General features: G+C 37.6%; 2 protein-coding genes and 1 pseudogene across 2 annotated transcripts; 1 reads left to right on the top strand and 2 right to left on the bottom strand.

Moving 5' to 3' along the window:
- The first annotated feature begins 199 nt into the window (after positions 1-199).
- On the top strand, positions 200-2,702 carry LOC125473931 (annotated as a pseudogene).
- Positions 2,703-2,804: 102 nt separating this feature from the next.
- Positions 2,805-14,446, bottom strand: LOC103951834 (probable E3 ubiquitin-protein ligase ARI8). The gene is made up of 15 exons (XM_009363295.3): positions 14,034-14,446; positions 12,819-12,943; positions 12,412-12,517; positions 12,200-12,290; positions 11,464-11,636; positions 10,840-10,944; positions 10,421-10,509; positions 9,554-9,661; positions 9,077-9,167; positions 6,760-6,849; positions 6,026-6,073; positions 5,754-5,825; positions 5,580-5,679; positions 5,381-5,504; positions 2,805-3,594 (listed from the first exon to the last, which is right to left on the bottom strand). Exons 1-15 carry the CDS (start codon positions 14,211-14,213, stop codon positions 3,324-3,326), a joined length of 1,773 nt encoding a protein of 590 aa, XP_009361570.2. The 5' UTR covers positions 14,214-14,446; the 3' UTR covers positions 2,805-3,323.
- Positions 14,447-17,430: 2,984 nt separating this feature from the next.
- On the bottom strand, positions 17,431-21,481 carry LOC103951833 (phosphoglycolate phosphatase 1A, chloroplastic). The gene is made up of 11 exons (XM_009363294.3): positions 21,106-21,481; positions 20,580-20,647; positions 20,253-20,345; positions 20,095-20,166; positions 19,686-19,757; positions 19,475-19,534; positions 19,260-19,312; positions 18,761-18,858; positions 18,158-18,257; positions 17,842-17,945; positions 17,431-17,753 (listed from the first exon to the last, which is right to left on the bottom strand). The coding sequence occupies exons 1-11, from the start codon at positions 21,389-21,391 to the stop codon at positions 17,647-17,649; spliced, it is 1,113 nt and encodes a 370-aa protein (XP_009361569.2). The 5' UTR covers positions 21,392-21,481; the 3' UTR covers positions 17,431-17,646.
- Positions 21,482-23,293: the final 1,812 nt, after the last annotated feature.

Genomic DNA, 23,293 nt, shown 5'->3' on the forward strand with positions numbered 1-23,293 from the left:
GAATTTATTTAACAAGCCGAGTAATCTGACATCCAACGACCCTTTACTGGATGATGGATGACATGAAACATATTTAGTGAATCATCACAATAATCTCGCAGTCACAGGCTCACAGGCATAGTTTTGATCAGTGCATACTTATATTTGGATTTTCATATATAATTATTAATCAGATGGAAAAAGCAAGGATTTGTTGACAATGAAGCAAAATGAGGACGAGTGGCTGGAATACCACACCGTCATGCAAGACGTCATCAAAAGGAGTCGACTTGACAAGACCCTCTTCTTTGATCTCAGAGGAAATCACGACAACTTTGGCGTCCCACAGCTCGGCGGCTCCTTTGATTTCTTTTCAAAGTACAGCATTAGTGGCCACTTGGGCAGAAGTCGGAATGTCAACAGTGTCACTCTTCAGGTATTATTCCTCTCACTTTCAGACTTTCAGTGTCAGAGCTGCCTTATCGTTGTGTGCTAAGTTTACCTGACATTGAGTTCAACTTTAATTGTACGTTCCCAATTCCCATGCTTTGATTACAGATGCTACCATGCCCTCAAGTGTGTGTGAATTCAAAAGCTTTACACCTTTTATTTCCATCCAGACTGCTGATCGGAAGCATCTCTTTGTTGGAGTTGATAGCACAATGCCTGTTGGTTTACGAGGTCCGACTAATCTCTTTGCGCATCCAACTGATCAACTATTAGCACAACTGGATACGCACCTCTCACAGTGGGACTCTAGATCACAAGAACCATTAAGCAAGATTTCCTTCGGGCATTTTCCTCTATCATTCTCACAGTGGGACTCACAGTTCATGTCAACATCTTCAACCCATCACGATTATGAATGTCATGATATGGTCCCTTTATCTTACGGCACAGTTAGAGCCCTGGTGTTTTCTGTTTCTCCAATTGCATCAGTTACGACTAAGATCTATGACTCAAGACCTGGATTCTCAATCTGGTCTTTGAGGCACCCATGCACATGATTGGGGATAATAACTCCAGGGGAGATCATTTTGTTACTCCATGGAATCATAGAGCCTTTGAGGATCCAGTCCCTTACAGATACTGGTTGCAAATAGAATCAACAGACTTGATGGGCAGATCAACGTTATCTGATTTAAGGCCGTTTTCTGTTAATGGGCTTACTACTACGATTTCTTGGACTTGGAAGGAATTTATGGTCATGGGTTGTCAATGGGCTGCCTTGTATTACCCAATGCTCTGGTGTGCTGTATATTTCATACCCTCTGTTCTCCTTATTCCACAAGCTATCCTTATTTTCTCAGTTAAGACATTTCACTAACAAGAATAAGGGCTTTGTAAATGCTATACGATTGGTTTTTCAGCTCTGCAAGCTTCCCGTAGCATGGTTTGGTTTCTTAGGATACTTATTCTACCTTATATTATTCCCCTGGTTTATTGGGCAAGTTTTCACAGACGGAAAGGATGAAGGATACATGACCTATATGGGGTGGATAGTTAAATCTTTCAATCAAAACGGAAAACACGAGTACGTTGGATCGCCAGATGTTATGGTGGTGGTTCATCCACATCTCCTCTTTCTGGTTTTTCCTGCTCTTATGCTGACTGCGGCTTTGGCTACTGAAAACAAGTCTCCAGAGAACATTTTCTCTCGTTTACAGGGAAGAAAGAAGATGACTGCGGTCAAGAGGAAAGGAGATCTTTATGGTATGATTACTCAGGTAGCAGGAAATCAAATTTCCATGTTGGAAACCGGTGGATTCGGAATGTACTTTTAGTTCTTTGCTTGGCAGTTTGTTGGAAGCATTTTATGGTAAGGTTTCTTTCACTGCCCCATTTCTGCTTGACATACATGTCATAAATATGTGAATACTTTTCCAGACTTCTTAAGATAATGGAGGCAAGAGAAGTGTTTGGAACCTTGCAACACCATTCTGAAATGTTGCGGGGTCTCCAAACTAAATTCTTTTCTTCTGTCGTCCTGGGAACCGTTTTGAAGTAATTAGTATGAGGGAACAAATCAAGATGCATCTTGTGTTTTCTTTGTGATCGCATATTGTACTAATGTATGTTTTACTTTGGTTGCTATGTTTCGTTTGTCTCTGGATTGCAGAATTGCAGGACTCTCGTCAAAGCATATGAGATGAATACCGTTCTCCATTTTCCAGGATATAGCCTAACAATTCCACTACTGTTGGCTTATACTGCCTACAAAACCAGGAGTGTATAAATACCACATGCGCATTGCAGGAAGCGAAATTTGTCTCACATTTCTTCATGTTGTATCGGCATTCCTTGTTACTCGCTGGTAACCAGATTAGGGCGGAGTCATTCATGCAAACTTGGGTTTGGGTCAGGTGACGAAACAAAACAACTGGAAAATTGATGCTTTGAGCCTTAAACGTCTGCCATGGCAAATGCATTTGTACGTATGGGGTTGGAGACGACTTGTACCTGCGATTTGAGAAATTGTGTTGGGAAAGCAGGCAGCCCTAGGCCCCTACCTAGCTAATCTACACTACGCAAGGGATACTTTTGTTCTTTTTGTATCTTGCTTGCTACCGATGTGGGATTTGCAATTCATCTTTCTTTTGCATCTTGTATGTTACGTGAACCTGCTCAAGAATTAGCCTTGTCAATACTATTTGATACGTGAAGATTAGAGATTCTTGCACCGTCTGTTAATCTGAATTCAGTTACAACAAAGCCGATAAATCTGAATAGTCCTATATTTGGCTTTCACTTGCACAATGATAACAGAGAACAATGGAATTTAAAGAGTAGCAGCAGTGCCATTCATAGAAATTCAGGGAGGGGAATTGGGGCAAAAGGAAACCCGAAAGGGACATCGGTCGTTCATTTGCTTTCAAGATGAGAAAAAAGAGGAAGATAATTAGTACATAACTTATTCAACTTGTGCAGGTGCAGCAGGGTCCAATTCAATTACCAGTCCCCCCGCGACTAGTTTCCTCTTACAAGTTACAACCACCACCACCCACTTTTTTAAAGATTCCAACTTTGCTACAATTTTATCAGCAACTGATTAATGACATGAAAATTACAGGTCCAAGGCATTTGCATTTGCATGAATCAAGACAGCCACAGAAATGCTAGACAAACAACAGGAACTATATACAGCTCATGTTCCAATACACAAGCAAGACAGTCTCTTCCTCCGACCCTTGATATTTTCTGCATCCTCCTCGCACTGGCAATTCTAAAGGTAAGTAACCCTTCCCTCGCAACCCGCCACGCTATTTCTCCGCTGCAATCTGCCAGCCAAAGAGGCAAAACAAAGGCCTCCACAACCAATTAGGCCAATTTGCATAGGAAACAAGTTACCGGCGCTGTTGACACATCTGGCACACACTGGCCGGCCTGACATTTGCAAAGGTGCAATGTTCACAGGACCAGTGGCCTAAATCGTCAATGTTTCTACTGGAACTACTTGACCTGGATGTTGCAGCCTTGCCCCTCCCACCTCTTCCCTTACTTGAACCTCCCAAACTCTTTGAGCTTACTGTCCTGCTGCAGGTACCATGGGAATCCACGTCTGATAGACCATTCTCCAGAGCTCGAACTAAATTTTCAAAGTAGTTTCGAGTCACGCTGTTTTCATTGAAATTGAACCATAAATCAATAAACTGAAAAGCTATATCATTGTAACCCAAGTCAACTTATCCAATCAGAAAACTTTAGTGTAATATATTTAGTGGAACATAACCTGGTGATAAGCTCTTATTTATATAAATTTTACATCAAATTCACTTGTCTTTTCTTAGTTAGTTCCTTATATTTTTGAGCTATTTACTTTGTTTTTGTGTTTTGTAGGATTTGTCAAGTAAAGAAAAGAAAAATAGCACAAGTGGAATTTTAAGTAACAAATTCGTCAAAACTGCCTGTGCAGGTCAGCTGACTTTGGAAGCAAGTTGCGGACAGCTCAGAATGAATTAGAGAATGAGCCTTATATGCTTGGAAAGCTACGGATGTCTATTTTCTGGAGCATTTCGTGGATTGTTAATATCATTTTTCTAGAAGAAGTTATGGCCGTTTTAATACTGAAAGGTTTCCAAGAGGCTAAGCAGTTTGTAACTGACAAGAAAGCATTGAAAGCAATAAATCCAATAAATCTAGTAGCCAAAACTGATGCAATCAAGAACAAACCAGCTGACACCTATTCAAATATCAGAGGAAATGGAATTAAAGATGAGGATTAAGAGGGAGTAATTGGCATAAAGGCTACCCAAGGAGTTACAATTGTTTTACATTTCCTCTCACTTATTGTCATCACTAAATGGCTATTAGTGGGTGAGTTAAGGAGAAGAAAATGATGCAGCAAGAATTGGTTCAAAAGTAGCATTGGGGAAGGAAGGGAGGAGAAGCCTTAGTCGATTTCTTTCGGTTCTATTTTCTCAAACTCATGTCTATCTTCTGTTTTAACTTAAGGATTGTGTAACCAAATTTTTAGTAGTTAGGGGCTGTTTTGAAGCCCCAAATATGATTGCAAGTTTGTTATGACATTTCGTTTCAATTACTTTTATGAATGGATGAAAATTGGTTCACTACTTGTCTCATTGATGAATTCTTTATGTGTTTTCTACGGATGCATACTTAGTAAGCATATCTAGGATTCTAATGCCATGAATATATGTGTGTGCCTGCCCTTGTCAAATGAGGACCTACATATGTTCTAGAGTAGTACTTGTTAATTGCGATTAACATGTGAACCAATTTTTAGGATAAGTAAGACAACGCTAGTACTTACGATGCCTTGTGATGACTCAAACTCTTTTCGTTCTTAATGATTTCTACTTGTTAAATCTATGAACACACCATTCTAGATTGCATGTTAGGGACTAAGTTAAGTTAAAAACGCCATTCTCTTAACATACTACATAAGAAAGAGTAATAGGTTGAGTTCTAACATTGAGCCAACTTGAGCATCTTCATCCGGAAATAGAAGGAATTTGAATGAAACATAACATGTTTGCATGATTATTTGGTGGTGGATAGCAATTCCCCTAACTCGTTTTTCTTAATTTGTGAAATACTTAAAATCTGTTTTTGTCCTGTTTTAATTCGATTTAATTTAAATAGCAAATCAACTCCAAAAATCCCGAAAATTTGTATGAGTGTAGCTCTGTGTGTCTAGTATCTGCATATAAAATTTCATAGACTTTAGATAAGTGTAAGTTGGTCTAATAATTATTTTTCGGTGGCTGGTCAGTAGGGACAACAGCCCAATTTTTGTGACATTTTAAGTAGTTAGATAAAACAATCTTCTGCAGGAAAGACCCTTATTTTCATATGCTACAATTGACAAATCTTATTGTTAATAAGGAAAATTAATAGGACATTTGTGTGCTACTTTGTGGTGTGCTTTTAATTCTATCACCTGGTCAATCCGGCAAGTTTTGTGCGGAACTCATTGAAATCTTTTGATGGGTGATCATTGAGGTAAACTTGTAGCTCCTTTTCTGCACATTGATGAAGCCGTTCCAACCCAGACTCAGCTTCACCTGCGGAAACAGATATTAATGACAACAAAGCAACATGATGCATTGTCTATCTTCGAGCTTGAGAAAATGACATACCTTGCAAGTACTCAAAGAATTGTCTCTTGGCATGTTCATGCTCCGGTAAATAATATCCATAAGCATATGTCCATTTTAGTACTCGCCTACATTCAACTATCTGAAAATAGCGAAAATTTAATAAGAAAGAGCAATAGACTCCTTGGTAGAAAAGTGTGGTAACTTGTAGTATACCTGTAGCCAGGCCTCTGTAATGAACTTCAGCTGTGACTCAGGTTGGCACTGGATATCGCTCAGCTTCTCAAGCTACAATAACAACGACAGTATACATGACTTAAAAAAACTGAACAAAAAACAGTTGAAACTGAAGGATAAAATTGTATATATAGAAAATACACTGCACTAAGCATAAACCCAGGAACACAAACCACACAATTGATATCCACATCAATCAGCTATACCAGAATCACTAACCAAGAAAGCTGATGGTAAAAAGTTTTACTTACGTGCACAGTTTGCATCTGCTGCAAGTCTGCAAGTGCTTTCTGCCGGGACTGCAGTGAAGGGAAACGAAACAAAATTAGACATTAACATAAACTATTTAAGTATCATAGATTGTCATGAAAAACGTGTATTTTGAAATTATAGATACTGTTTATACCCCAAAAAATGAAGATAATAGAAACTGCTAAAGTATCAATTTACAAAATAAAAGGCATTTGCACGTGCACATAGAGCCTACGATAAATGTCAAGTAATTGACATTAATCCAAAGAATGCATCTGCTAAAGCATCAAGGAGATAAACGTTAAGTAAGCAAATAAGTCAAACAAAGCCACAAAACTTTTTTTATAAAAATCAAACAACTTTAATTTAACTAATTGACATTTCCAACAATGAGCAAACATCAATACTTCAGAAAACCGATCATAGCAAGCACAATAATTGTTTGTCAACAGTTTTATTGCCTATAAGTTTATAACAAGTGTTGAAATCATCAATGTAAAGGAAATATATAAATTCGTCTTCCGTACGTGTTCATGCAGAGTCACATTATGTACGTATGACTGTCTACTATCGAGGTAAAACATAGCCGAAAAAGTTAACTGAACCTGGTTCATTTGGAAATATGCCTTTTAGATAGTTAACGTCAGAACTATGAGCATACACGAGAACGTCAGAAAACTGATGTCTGAGTGACATCAGTTTTACAAAATTCTTAGGCAAACTAGGTACTTACCGATTGATTGGTTGCCCATCTTTCATAATAATGAGTGTACCTCTCCAGAGAGTTCTTGGCCATCTCTCTTCGCTTCTCTGACTCATCATACTGTATATAACAATATGATAAGAATCATATAATATGGCACAAACTGAGTTAATAGCTGGAGAAAATACGCGACCATCATAATAGAGATGCAAACTGCATTAACATACCACTCCCTCCTGATTGGTGTTTAAAATCGATTTTGAAAAGGCTTATGATCATGTCGAGTGGAGATTTTTAGACGAAGTTTTACAAAGAAAAGGCTTTGGCATTAGATGGAGAAAATGGGTGCAGGGATGTCTAAATTCTGCAAATTTCTCCGTTTTGATCAATGGGAGGCCTAGGGGAAAATTTCATGCTTCAAGAGGTTTGAGACAAGGCGACCCACTGTCACCTTTTCTTTTTACCTTAGTAGTGGACGTCTTGAGTAGATTAATGGAGAAGGCTCAAGAAAATCTGCTGATCAAAGGTTTAGGCATTGGGCAAGAAAGGGTGGAGATCTCTCATCTTCAATTTGCTGATGATACTATTTTCTTCTTGGCGGATGATGAGGAAGTTTGGAACAATTTATTAGAGGTGCTCAATTTATTTTGTACTGTTTCAGGGTTGAAAATCAACAAAACGAAGTGTTCTTTGGCTGGAATAAACTCAGATTGTGAGAAATTAAAAAGGTTGGCAGATTCTTGGGGTTGTGAGGTGGGTAGTTGGCCAATAAAGTATTTGGGTCTCCCTCTTGGGGGTAGGCCAAGAGCACTTATGTTTTGGGATCCAGTGGTAGAAAAAATGGAAAAAAGACTTCAAAATTGGAAGAAGGCCTTCTTATCTAGAGGAGGCAGATTAACTTTGATTCAATCTGTTTTGGGAAGCTTGCCAATCTACTACATGTCCTTGTTCAAAATTCCTTGCGGGGTGATTGGACGCCTAGAAAAACTAATGAAAGGATTTCTTTGGGAGGGGGTGGAGGAAGGAAAGAAAAACCACCTGGTGAAATGGGAGATAGTTATTAAAAGTAAGGAGGAAGGGGGTTTAGGAGTAGGGAATTTGAGAAATCAGAATGAAGCGTTATTGGCTAAGTGGTTGTGGAGATTCCCAAAGGAACCAAATTCTCTCTGGCACAAGGTGATAAGAAGCAAGTATGGGCTGCAGGATAATGGGTGGAATGCAAATCCTCCATTGCGGGGTTCAAGTCGAAGCCCCTGGAAAGATATTTCGTGTGGTCTCCAATCATTTCTACAATGTTGCAAGTTTGAGGTGGGCAATGGGGAGAGGGTGAGGTGTTGGGAGGATGGTTGGTTGGAAGGGGGACCATTGAAAGAACAATTTCCTAGATTATTCTTGCTATCGAGAATGCACAACCAGAACATCGCAAGTTTTGTGGATCTTTCTATCAATTCTTTGAGCTGGAATTTTGATTTCAGGAGAAATTTGAACGAGGTGGAGATAGAAGAGGCGGCTAGATTATTACAGAAAGTGGAAAATGTTCGCTTGTCTCAATCAAGAGCGGATGATAGAAGGTGGAAACTGGAATTATCAGGATTGTTCACTTGCAAATCCTATCGCTCTTTCTTGAGCAACAATGGGATTGTGCAACATTTTCCACCCTCTTCACAGATTTGGAAATCAAAAGTTCCTCCGAAGGTCAAAGTTCTTGTGTGGCTAGTGGCTATTGGGAGGCTCAATACTTGTGATCAAATTCAAAGGAGAAGTCCTTTTATTTGCATCTCTCCCCATTGGTGCAGTTTGTGTAAAGCAAAGGAGGAAAGTGTTAACCACATTTTTCTTCATTGTTCTTACACGATTCAACTGTGGTGGAAATTGTTTCAGGAGGTTAGAGTAAGTTGGGTCATCCCAAAGGGTTGTTTCGAGCTTCTAAGCACTAATTTTGAGGCTCTAGGAATTGGGAGGAAAGCTAAAGTTTTGTGGGGTTGTCTGGTGTCGGCAGTTTTTTGGAACATTTGGTTGGAGCGTAACAAAAGAATTTTTGAGGATTATACTGGTGTGGGGGTAGCAGATCTGTGGGGAAGAGTAAGATATTGGGCAGCCTTCTGGGCTTCAGTTTCAAATGAATTTAAGAATTACTCTCTTTCTCACATACTGTGGGCTATGTTAGCAGTTGTAAAATGATTTTGGTTGAGGTTGTCCTACTTGTAATCTGATCCTCTGGAGAGATTTTCTTGTTCTGTTCTTGGTGGATTTCTTATCCACTTCTGTGTATTACACTTTTCTTTTTTAATAAACTGTTATAGTTTCTTCTCAAAAAAAAAAAAAAAAAAAAAAAAAAAAAACATACCACTCCCTCCTGCTTTGCTGTCTCATAACGGTTACATGCATAAAAGCCACCTGTCCTTTCACCATGATCCAACCATGCACCGAGGCAAAGCCTGAAAGCATGTAATGCACTACACGTATCAGTGTTCTAGAAATATTTTGTTTTTTTTTCCCTCTTTTTGAGCAGATAGTGTTCGAACAAGATACATGATGACATGAAATCCAGCTTTGACATAAGTAAGTAACGCCTTTGTAAAAACCTAGAAAAGGAGCGCAAGATAATAAATTACTTTTCAGATGATTACGGTGCACAGGAATCAAAATGCAATAGGTAGTGTTACTAAAATGCTTACCAGAAAAACTCGAATTTACAAGGTGGTAACATAAGAAATGCCTTTGTAGAAAACTAGAAAAGGAGCGCAAGATAATAAATCACTTTTCAGATGATTACAATGCACAGGAATCAAAATTCAATAGGTAGTGTTACTAAAATGCTTACCAGCAAAACTCAAATTTACAAGGTGGTGTGCAAGTGATATGCATACAGCCTTGGTTTTTCTCAATCGGCCGTTTGCACTTTGGGCAGGGCTTGGAATTAGCCAATATCCTGAAATCCATCAACAATATAACTTAGTACTTTGGGCTAAAAACAATATAAAAAAAATATTTGGTAAGGCCACTGTTTCTGCTGTACTGGAGTTATACATGATGGTAAATAACCAGGACCTATTGATGACATGCGTACCTGAGAGGGATAGGCCCTCAAAGAATTTTAAGTTATTGAGAATGGTATCAGGGTTTGTGAATTATTCATTCGATCATTCAAAACAAAGAAAAATTTGTAGACTTAAGTCTTCATTTAATCCATCCCTGATGTAAACCCAGATTGCCTATCTTTCTGCGGCTATTCCATCAAAATAGTTTGAACTAGGAAATGGAATAAGCACATTTTTGGCCACACTATAAGCTTAACACCCAAACATTGAGAAATTTTACTCCAATATTTTAGGAAATCATCAAAAATTCAGCTCCCAACTTATAAAGTCCACACTATGGTGGCCATTACGGAACTTTTCTTTTGGCTGGCACCATCCCACACTTCAACATTGGCATTTGCGCACTACCTAGCTACAGGATTGTTCGTTGCAATATGATATCAAAGCGTATATCCAGGATAACATGGCTAGACAGGTCATGCAATTATTATGGTAGGGACTGGCCATGCTTTCATCAAACATTATTTGGCATCAGAACATAGATTATTTTCCCATCATCCTATGGGACATGGAGTAGTCCAATCTTCACATCTGATCACTGTTCTCCTAATTTAATGTACCATTCCGCCAATAACTAATGTCTTACGTACCAATTCATATTTTCAGATTCTGCACTATTCTTCATTATCCATTTTGACACAGTGCCGCAATCAACTGGACGGTGAGCTTCCTCAGTACACTGCAAGGTCAAATTCACAAGATGTAAATGCCATGAGCACCTATGAAGAACAGGATAACTTCGTATGAAGCACCAAGTGATACTGTACAATGTTTATGGGCTCATATGCAACACAAAACAAAGCATAAATATAAAAAGCAAAAAAAATAAATAAAAAAATAAAAAAAGCCACATCATATATCATTTCAACACAATCATGTTCTGATTTTTGGAGAATTCTCACATAGCCGCATCTTATCATAACTTCATCCCGCACGCCATACAAAATGCACATACATGCAATTTTCAATGAAGATAAAAACTATATGCAAAGAATTCAAAGAGACTCACGTTCCAGCAAAAGCTATATGAACAGCGGCAGGTAACATCATAGCTTCCACCACCAACAATAAAATCTATAGCATAATCACAGCCTGGAGCAGGACACCATTTTGTCTACAGAGAAACATCCATGAAATAAAATGGTCAACAAAATGTTGAATGAAGGCTAGTAAAAAACAACATTCAAATACAAAATATATGTTTAAAACCTTACAGAGAATTCACAAGGTCATGCATTACCTTGCTCTAGTTGTACGGAACAACTAGGGTAAGGTAATGAAAAACATAAATATTTTTCTGTAATCATCTTATCAGATATGAAGCAATCTTTAAGTTTACTTCTAAGTTGCCACTGCAAGACCATTCTCACCCATATACTGTTACCTATGATGCCACCAATTCAGTTGTGTGTCTAGTTTACATAAAAACACAAGTACCGAATAGGAGATGCTCTTTAATGCTACACTATCAACTTGCAAACTAGAATGGTTCTACTTGTTTTTAATCACTATAACCATAAATTAATTAAGCGTTTGGCAAGTAAGAAGATATAAGGACTAAGGTTTTGCATTTACTTTGGGAGAATAGACAAATCGCTGATCATTGTGATCAAGGATCCAATCCTGGGATTACCTTCCTATTGTCTTCAACATAAGATCTAATAAAGTAGCGAGAATATTTCTCCTTCTCTTCATAGGAAGCCAAATCATTAATCATATCTTGGCAAACAACGGCACTACAAGATGGATCCGGACAGCGCAACATCAAACATCCAGGGCCATCATTAATGGCTGTGCTAATATAGCCTACAAGACATGGAAAATTATAAAAGAACGTCTTACAGAACTCAAAATTCATTTGGAAACATAAAAACAAGATGAAAAAATGATATATATTTGTAAACTTCAGATTTCTGGATATTAGATGACAGAGACATAAAAATCAATACAAAAATTGTATAAGTAGTACAAGAAACAGAACTACAACGCATATAACACATCGCATTATCAACACTCATGTTATTTATACATAATATGTGTGTGCGCGTATAGGTCCTAGAAAATGCTATATATGATGGGAAAATAAATCCCACTAATTGATGACAAAAGGAGGACCAGTCTTCACTTTTAAGTGCTACCGTAAAATCATCAACACGGGGTCTTGCACAAATACATGAGATGAGATCCACATGTATTGAGGACCCTATAAACAAAAGTTTGACTAGGACATACTTTTCTTATATTACAGCATTTTTTTTATAAATGCATCCCTGGCGATAATAGAAAAGTGAAAAAATCATGCCACACTACACTAAAAGTTCAACTTTTCCATGGAAGAAAAAAGACAAATATATGACATTGTATCAAACCTGCCCAGCATGAGGAACAGAAAGGATGACCACAAGCTGCAGCATGCATCTTATCACGAGGATAGGTCTCAAAACAAATCCCACAATTAAGCTGTTAAACAAAAGACCATGTTATCAAAGTTGTTAGCCATATATACCAGTCTAAGGCAGAAAAAACTTTGAAGCAAAAAAAGGCTGAAACTTGATGACATCTGAAAGCATGGACAGCTTACTTCACTAGCATTAGGATATTCAACAACTGGTTTCTCTGGCAAGCCAACAGCCCTGCGAACCCTTTCTTCATCTGCAAACCACTCATCGTGTACTTTACTGACACTCCTGTGAGTATAAAGGAAGTATACATTCTTTAGAAAATCCAGAAAAACAATGCACCGTGGTATAAAACTTATCAAATAAATGCATGGCAAAACAAATTGGAAAACAATGCACCATGGTATAAAACTATCAAATAATTGCATCATATACAAATTGGGGAAGGTATAGTGGAAATTATCTGACAAACTAAACTAGGGTCACATAACCCAGGTACCCATTACCAAGAGTGAAGGCAATCCATGTCAGCATGTAAAGAAATTAGCAAAATAAGCGAAGAAAAGAAATATTGGAGACAACAATTTACCAATTATAGTAGCGGAGCAGTATACTAGCTGCAACTTTTGGAATAGAGAGCACTGTAGATATCCTCATAATATCCTCCTCTTGATGCCGACGAATGTCAGCTTCTGTCAAAACATTGTAGTTTTGCTGCAATAAAAAAAAAAACGAAATTACAACAATAATAGGAGCCACAACTAAGCAATAAACTTATTTTTGCCTACAGACAAGCATCGAAGTGTGCTTCAGTAAATACACATTGAGAAAATAAAGCAAAGATATCACAGAATAGTAGAGTTCATTAAAAATTTCCAAAGGTTAGAAACGCATGTAGCAAAACCACTAACAAATTTCATGTACAATAACTATAAGGTGCAAAACTTCAATTAGTATGTATCTTAAACTAAAAGACTTTCCCATCTTTAGACACAACAATGAGAGCACGCAACATTCTGCGATATGCATCATATTTTAACTTTACTTTTTCCGAGATCCAAATGCTTCAAGAGAAAGGCTACCACATCCATGGAGTTCACCGAAACAGTGCAAGCTCCAAAGGAGCCACAAAGATGAAAAAAACCAATTACTTCAACCATGGTCAGCTACCGATCAAATAAATACCAAATTTCTCCAAACATAATTGGCATTGTCCACCACCAAAAGTCCCCTACGAGAAGAAGAGGGGGGAACCCGAGGCCCGAACAAAAAAAAAAAAAAAACAAAACAAAACAAAACAAATCAAGTAAACAAAAGAAAAAGGCACCCGATAGAATTATCCCACAATCTATGCAAACTCTTTTTTTGTTAAGAATAGCAGCACCTATGGAAATCCTTCCTTAGTAACTCTAGCCTAACTAACCCAAATATCAAATCAAGGAATATTAACATTATAACGAAGCTATAATTCTAGCAGAATCAACATTTCCACCATAAGTAAAGCCTCAGACTTTTTAAGGCATTACCACAACACGAACTAAATTTACATTTCGGATAAATCAATGAAACCTAAGATCAAAATCAGCAACACTAACATTACCACAACGCCGAATACAACAAAAAGAATAAAATTGATGAGTAGACCCAACATAAAATTAAGCACATTTAACATTTGGACATGTACTAAAGGGCTCAACTTTCAAAACCCAGAAGAAAAATAAGATAAAAAATCAATTAACCAAAACCATTTCGAAGAAACTAAAAGAGAAGATATGAAATTGTGATAATTGAAGAGAAAAGCCACCTGGTAACGATGCGAGGCGACATCATTGGAATCGTCGGAGTCGTTGTCGATGAACTCGTAATCTGCAACTCCAGCGTCGTCGCTGTCCATAGCGGCAGCTGCGTCATCATCGCCGCCACTGTAGAAATCGTCGTCGTCATCGTTGGCGTCGAGCATGTCGCACTCTTCGTCCGAATCCATTTCTTGGTTTTCTGATGAAAAGGATCAAAACCCTAACTGGGATCAATCCTAATTTGCATAGAACAGGGGAGTTGGGGGTGATTAGAGAAAGAGAGAGGGAGTGGCAGAAATGGAAATCAAAGGAGAAGGGTGGATGAAAGGGGGAAAGAGAATGTGAGCGTGTTCTGTGGTTGATTGGTTGATTGAAGAAAAGGGAAAGGAGAAAGGAGAAAGGATTCGGAGGAAATGGAAATCGAGAGGAAAATATTGCTTTTCATGATGACTGGGTTAGGAGGAAAAATAAATGTCACATTTTTCTTTTCTTTTTTATTTTGAAACTACAAAAGATAAATCAAATCACCATGCATTATTTTCTTATGTAAATTCTCTCTTATACTGTCATTTATTATTGTATTATACGACGAGCTTTTAAGTTCGATTGTCGTGTGGATAACAAATTTGATACTAATAAATTATCTCATATTTTGATATAAACATATATCATTGTATTAAAAAGAAAAACGTTATCTTCTTTTAAGAAGCTTTAACAAAACAATTCTAATACTGTTCATTTTTAGTATATTACAATGTTTAGAGGTTTCAATAATGTCAGTGACTAGAAGTTGTCAATAAGAGGGAGGCGCTTGGTCGTATTACAATAAATCGAGCAAACACAATACAGTCAAATTAATTGGTTTATGAACTACAATTTCATCTGCCATAAAGAAGACGAGTTCTTCACATTTTGAATAATGGAATTTATGTTTATGTGCTTGGTGTGACATCCCACATCACCCAGGGGAGTGATCCTTATATGTATATTCTCATATCTACCTAGCACGAGGCCTTTTGGGAGCTCACTGGCTTCGGGTTCCGTAGGAACTCTGAAGTTAAGCGAGAAAGGGGCTAAAGCAATCCCATGATGGGTGACCCACTGGGAAGTTGCTCGTGAGTTTCCAAAAACAAAACCGTGAGGGAATGGTAAACCCAAAGCGGACAATATCGTGCTACGGTGGTGGAGCGGACCCGGAAAGTGATCCGCCCCGGGGCGGAATGTGACAATTGGTATCAGAGCCTAACCTTGGCCGTGATGTGCCGATGAGGACGTCGGGCCCCTAATGGGGTGGATTGTGACATCCCACATCACCCAGGGGAATGATCCTTATATGTATATTCCCATCCCTACCTAGCACGAGGCCTTTTGGGAGCTCACTGGCTTCGGGTTCCATAGGAACTCCGAAGTTAAGCGAGAAGGGGGCTAGAGCAATCCCATGATGGGTGACCCACTGGGAAGTTGCTCGTGAGTTCCCAAAAACAAAACCGTGAGGGAATGGTAAACCCAAAGCGGACAATATCGTGCTACGGTGGTGGAGCGGGCCCGGGAAGTGATCTGCCCCGGGCCGGGATGTGACACTTGGACATATAGTAAGCGGGGTAGAATTCTCTCCTTTTTTTAGTCTTATCCCTTTCTTTTTTATTCTCTCACATATTGCTTTTTGTCTTATTGTTTTTATAAAAAATTAATATAAGATGTTGATGTGGTTTAACCATAAACGTTTAAGTATGAGAAAAAGAAAATGAGAAAGAGATTATGAGAAGAGAGAATCTTCCTCTATAGTAAGTAACCACTTTGGCTGCCCATTGTGCATGTTATGGTACTTTTCTAATGGTGTCATATCCCAACCAAAAAAAATAAGAACTCTGCCAGCTCCCCCTCTGATAATTATGGCAGCAAATGTGATACACAATTGTGATATTCTCAACGTTATTAATTAGAAAATAACATCTATTCCTGGCAACGGCATTAAAATTTGTGTTCTTTCCAATTGCAAATGTAAGGATAATATAAGATAAATTTACCCAACTATCCTATCTATACATCCAAATAAAAAATTTTCTCTACTAAACTTTCAAGTTTGCCCTTAAATAAATAAGAATAAGAAAATAAATATTGGTGTTTTTATCTCTACACCCATTAACTCAAAAAAATGGCACACATATGCACTCCTCCATTATTTCGGGCGAAACACACCCAAATGACAACAAAATATTCTCCTAAGTTCATCAACAAGTAAGTTTACTAGAAACCTTTATTGCATGAAACCTTTAGCGGCTCTCATTTATAATTTCAACGAAGAAAATTTCTTACCAATTCGTTGGGCATGAAACAAATTCCTGCAATATGAGGAAAAAGCTTACGAAACCCTTGTTGCTATCTCTTCTAAATAGACACTAACTAACATGGAAGCTTTAATAATTTATGCAAGCTGACTTGTTAGTTTTAATAATTTATGCAAATAGCCAACTCTCAGATAATAGTTCAAACCATATTAGCCGAAAACCTACGCTCAAATTATAAATGAGGGCTGATAAGGGTTTCTAGCAAGCTAACTCGTTGATGAACTTGAGAGAATATTTTGCTGTTATTTGGGTGAGTTTTGCCAGAAATAATAGAGAAACGCACTGGTGTGCCAGTTTTAGAGTTATGGGGTGTAGAGATAAAAACACCAATATTTATTTTCTTTTCTTTTCTTATTCTTATTTATTTAAGGGTAAACTTGGAAGTTTGGTAGATAAAACTTGTTAGTTGGGTGTAGAGATAAAATAATTGGGTCCAAATAAAATTTCCCATAATATAATGGCACAAGTAAGGGTGTCGATTGATCAGACCTCAACATATTACTAGATTTATGTGAACCCTTACTAAACAACAAAAATAACAAGTTTAATTTGGTTTTTGATTTGGTAACTTAAATAACTTAAAAATGTAAGCAAAATACAAATGAATGGTCCATTGATTCGGAAATGAGGCGAACGAGACTAGGAATCTCGTTTCACCACAAATAGACACGCAGTCACTTATGCCCTTTGTCACGACATTAGTATTGAGACATTTGTCATTTGGTTAGTATAAATTCATGATTTCGAACTTTCGTCGCCTTAAAGCAAGCTTTTGTTCTCCGCCGAGTTCTTCAAAACCAATAACTAAATGAAGGCAATGCTTTTCACCAACTCCAATGCATGTTCTTTGTCTCAGTTGCCCCAACAAATAGACAGCTTTCAGTTTCACTACTTAAGACAAATTAGATCTCCCCTACGGGTAGTCCCAAACTTCGGGGATATGAAATCAACAATATACCTCATTAGCATGTCCGAGACTCCGAGGCTCCGAGCACGTGAGATACGGATGCTGCAGGCTGGAGCTATGTGCTGATTTGGTTGCCAAGAATATGCAGGATAATGGAAACAATGGAACTATATCTCTATTATCTATCTGTCAATATATAGATACACACATGTTCATAGACAATCAATTTCACAAATTCATAGATATCTGAAACCTATATCCAGCTGGAAAAATAAAATTTACATGGCCATTAATAATATCGAAGTTACGACTGGCACAGGCAAATAATGACAGATGAGCACAAGATTGGTTTGAGGGGTAACGTTATCATACAGTTGCAGCCTTGAGAGACAAAAAGTCTGAAATCTTGTTCGTGTAAAAATCTGGTTGTATGGAGTTGTCGGGACTCTGAAGCACTGGTAAGGTGGTGACGCCTATCACACAAAACAGAAAAGCCTTACTTAGCTTAAATACATCACAATATGAAATATACTTGGCCCAAACAATGCAGATTTTGGTTACCCGAGAGAACAAGAAGAGTTTTGCAACCACCATTTTGTCCAAACAGAATATCAGTATCTAATCTGTCCCCAACCATGCAAATCTGTGACTTCAGGATGCCAAATCTGTCATTGATCAAACCGAATATATTAAATGCTAAACCAATGAAGACCATATCGCAAACCTAAAGAGCATTATCTGTATCACACTATATGCTGTGCACATTGAGAGGTGACCTTGTTCTGTAGCATAAGACTTCTCATCATAATATGGTCGGTCTTTGCTCAAGATCAACAGCACTCATGTTACTCAAGATAAAATAAGGCATTTGACTTACTCATTTGCTAAGTAGTCCATCATAAAAGTTGAGGGTTTTCCCACAACCAATGGCTCATGTTGAGTTGATCCACGGATAGCACCAACCATTGAACCACCACCTGCAGTATAGTACAAATTGTAGTAGCTATTGAGAGAGAAGTTGCTTCATCATTTCAGTAACAACCCATTCGGTCAAGTATATTTAGGTCCATAAATCCAAGGGTTTCCTAGTAAACTTTGAAGTTTAGTCTCATATAATCTAGAAATTATCACTAACTCATGTATCAGTAATTGAAGCATGGATAATCTGATTCAACATTCAGAAGATTCACGAGTTCAATAGATTCCGATATGCTTTTTCACTAAGATCTCCTAAAAGGTGAAAATTTTCACACTCATATCTCCTGTCCCTTATTTTTGTACTTTGATAATTGAATATGATCAAGGAGATATGAAAGCGTAAGTACAACAGAACGAGTGAAGGAACGCAGACTGCTACCCCTATTAAATAAGTTTCGAATTTCCAATCAGAAAAATCTTCAAATGTTTTGCAGCGTAACGGTGCATTTGAGAATAATGTAATTAAAACACAAAGTGCAACAAGGAGAAGAAAGAAATGAACCTGCCCATTCCTGAGCATCTGTGAGATGAGTGACAGCATCACGATTTGTAGCAATGAAAAGACATCCAGGGTTTTCGCGTATACAGAGTGTCCCATACCTACCATTACATGACCATCATATAATATTAACTGACACAGGGAAGATCAAATGCTTAAGTGCATATATAATAAGATCATTATGTTAATATGATTTGGCACTCGGTAAAGTACGATATATATTACTTTCCATTTAATTCTCTGTAAGACTGTAACAGAATATTTGCACATAGGCCCAAATACAAATACATCCCAAAGAAAAAGAAGACGGTTAACTTCTGGCAACTATGTGGGGTAGAAGAAGAATCTAAAAGAGAGGGTACTGGAAGCAGCAATGATTCCTCACATTTTAATAACAAAGACGAGGACAGTGCCTTGTAACCAAAAGTAAAATATAAAAACTTGCAGTATCTTCAACACAAATGCATTGAAATTGACATACACAACAATGAACAGAACTTACTGAATTTTGTAGTAGTTGAAATTTCGATCAAATCCAACCACAACAGCTCCAACCTAGAAGACAATGAACAAATAAAATTTCCAATATAAGGTTCCAAAAAGGAATGCAGAAGCTTCAAATCTTTGAGAGAAAGTTCTACTTGTATTTTTATCTGTAAAAAGTAAAAACCCAACAACAAACTCAGTTCTATGATGCAAGAAAGGACAGAAGTATACACTCTCATCATGCTCCATCAGATATCCAGGCTTCAGCTCTATTTTCTTCCCACCATCTTCCTGTAAGAAAAAGAAGGCATTATAAATACCACACATTATACGTATATAACAGGAGCATTCTATCTCTCAGAAGAATAACACGTCACTTGATTTCAGTGACTAGGATACAGAATAAAAACTTGCAATGTACTGACAATTAGCTCATACTTACTGGTCCACCAAGGTACTCATATCCAGCAAGCTCAAGCTCCTTCAAGATGCCTTCCTCGCCAATCACATAGACCTATAAAACGCCGTACCATCAGTGTATTATCATCAATATTCATGATTAGAATGCGCTAGCTATATTTAGTGTTAATCATGAGGTGCCAGTGACTGGAAATAAAGTCACAACTTCTTACATGTTAATAACATAGACCCTTAATATAATACTGTGGCTATATGCAAATAAAATATCAGATGAAATAATATTGGAAAACATTATCAGAATCTAGCAGAAATAACAATGAAGAAGATAACATGCCATATGATGCAAACCATTCCCCTTCACAAATACTCCACTTGTAGGCAAATGAACAGAAACAAGATATTAACTTTTACCAAGTAGGCACGCAGGTTACCTTTTTATCTTTTGGGAAATTAATGGACTTCAAATAGGCAGCAGCAGCAAAAGATGACGCAAAAATTTCCTCCTTAAATTGTTCAAGTGTGGTTAGAATTACCGAGTTGCTAAATCTGTGAGCGTGGAAAGAGAAAAATGGCACACTGTCACACTGACCTCTTTGACATTCAGACCAAGCGTCTCAAACTTTTTACCATACTGCTTCCTAGACTTTGTTGAGTTGTTGGTAACGAAAACTAATCTTTTGCCCTGAAGGAAAAGACAATATGCAAGTGGTTTGAGGCCACATAACAATGCTAGCCCCTTAAAATTATCTCCCTATATCATGCTACATGACACTTGGACCCAAGAGTAAACCTAAAGAAAGATATAAAAACCAGTGAAGCAAAGATTTTGCTGGCCTATGATATGAATATGTACAAAACTACAAATACGGAAATATATTATAGGTGGCTACATTGGCAGCCAGACAGACAGACCGACCTTAGACCGTAGCATATCCAGAGTTTGGGGGACACCGTCTATGAGCTTATCTCCTTTCCATATAACACCTGCAGTTGTTGGGTGATGAGTTGAAAGATTATTTAATGGAGCAATACCAATACCATCCACGACAGAGATAAATACCATAAGACTGTAAGACAAACACTATTAAAATTCTAACGGAACATTCATGAGTAATCCTATTCCTATCAAATCATATCATCGTTCGGTGGTTCCCTCCCTCCAATTTTTCTAACGCAACACTTGGTTCTGAATCAATTGGATTTTCCTTTTTAAAAAGGTAATCGGACAAAATGGTTAGGACTTAGGAGGGAATCAAATCAATACAAAATGTGTATTCATAGTCTCATATAATATTATTAAAAAAACTTCAAGTGCTCAAATCCTAACAGATGGATTAATGTCCACTGCTACATTCTTATAGGTATGAAACAAACAAAGAAGATCACTGGATCAACATTCAATTCAACAACGTAAGAAAATGAACAAGTTGAAGAAGGCGGACCATCGCAGTCGAAGATGAAGGTCTCTACAGAGTCAATGAGGTCATCGGCATTCGTGAGAGGCTGCGCGGAGGCCCGGGTGGTGAACCTCTCCTCCATTCTTGACTTCCTACACTTGTGCTTGTTGCTGTTCATGAAGTTCCACGAGAGATTACTTGTACGACTAGTAGTAGTAGTACGAGTGCAACAGAGATTGTTGCTGCTGCTGTTATTGATCCCAAACCCAAACAACTTGGAACTCTTCGCAGAAGCAGCAGCTATCACTGTTGTTGTTGTTCTGCTCAGCATCTCTTTCTCTTTCGTTTCTTTTTCCTTACTCCCTTTTTCTTTGGTGTAGCTCGTTTCGAGGCCGTTAGCCTTTTTCCCTTCCCAAGGCAAGGAAAAAAGAAGGAAGGAAGGAAGGAAGGCATATTTTCATCAACAAAAAAAAAAAAGAAAAAAAAAAAGAGGAGACACGTGGTGGTTTTGGGTGGCTCGTGTAATCCAAAGCTACTGGATGACACTTTTCAGTTTTCTTCTCGTCTCCAAAAACTGAAAGCCCAAATGTCTTGGGAGGCTGCTGGCCCAGTATTAGTAGTTTAAGCCCAATAATAAAAACCTTCCGTGAGTCGTGTCAAGTGCTTGTTTGGGTGATTAAAGTTCAAACAGGTTTGGTATAATTGTCTGTACCCTGCAAGATAGAAACCAAAATAACTTAATGTTGTTTTACAGCTGTATTGCATTGATCGTGATACGAGTTAATCCACCTTCATTAAATATATGGATATAACGGATATATGGATGCTTCAATAATAAATTAATGGTTACCTCAAAAAAATAAAAAAATAAAAAATAATAATACTAATAATGGTTTTTTTTAATGTTTAATTTGGAACAGATAGATGAGCTGTTAGAATTAACACCGAAAAACTTGGCTGCTTTTGTGATGGAAATTGCAAGGTTTAAGTTGAGCCTCACGCGTGATGATACTGATATATGTCACCGCCATTATTATGCAGACTTGTACCGACTCAACTGCCACCCCTTTATCCTTTTGTTTGTCCTCCTCCTCCTCCTCCTCCTTCTCGTGGGGTCAAGAACACTAATACTGCACTCTAGTCTACGAAACCAAGTGGTCCCTTCCTTTCTTAGTAACTTAGATGTGTCTGTATCTATCTACATACTGTGTAGTAAGACATTATATATATATATATATATAAGCTTATTTGAGATCCTTAAAAGATTCCTCAAATTTATCACCAAAATGTTTCTTGTGTAGCCATACATTCTTGTGATGAGAAGAAAAACTTGCCAAAATGTTAGCGGTATGACTAGAGAAATATTTACACGGAGTCACGGACTGATCTCTAGCTTTGCAAATCATCATATAGATACACGCATAAATGTGGTTATTTCATTAACTTAAGTTTATAGGATAATTCAATTTAATGTCACGTACGGTTTATTTATTCACGGTTGAGTTTGTTAAGTTTTAATCATGTGTCATCAAGTCATCATCAACATGCAAAGCATCAATATATTTACTTCAATAACATTTTAATTATTGTTATTTTATTTGTTGGGTTAAAATAAAGAGTTAAACGTCATTTTCTAAAATAAAATCTGGGCTGTATACGGCGTTGGGAAGGGTGGGTGCGGAGTGCTGTGGTGAGGGGGAGGGTCGGGCGGGAGCAGTGCGCTGGGTAAGGGTGGAAAGGGAAGCATACGGGTGAAATATTTACACGGAGTCACGGACCGATCTCTAGCTTTGCAAATCACCATATAGATACACGTATAGATGTGGTTATTTCATTAATTTAAGTTTATAGAAGAGTTCAATTTAATGTCACGTACGGTTTGTTTATTCACGGATGAGTTTGTTGAGTTTTAATCATGGCTCATCAAGTCATCATCAACATGCAAAGCATCAATATATTTACTTCAATAACATTTTAATTATTGTTATTTTATTTGTTGGGTTAAAATAAAGAGTTAAACGCCATTTTCTAAAATAAAATATGGGTTGTATACGGCGTTGGGAAGGGTGGGTGCGGAGTGCTGTGGTGAGGGGGGAGGGCCGGGCGGGAGCAGTGCGCTGGGTAAGGGTGGAAAGGGAAGCATACGTGTTTTAAAAAAAAAAATTAATAAAAATACTCTCGTAATTATTTTCTTTTTTTTCAAAAACTCTTTGACAAAATTAGTAAAAAATAC

Source organism: the organism of the source record quoted next, unplaced genomic scaffold (genome assembly GCF_019419815.1).
Source record: "Pyrus x bretschneideri cultivar Hongxiangsu unplaced genomic scaffold, Pyrus_bretschneideri_v1 Contig11, whole genome shotgun sequence".
Classification (NCBI taxonomy): Eukaryota; Viridiplantae; Streptophyta; class Magnoliopsida; order Rosales; family Rosaceae; genus Pyrus; species Pyrus x bretschneideri.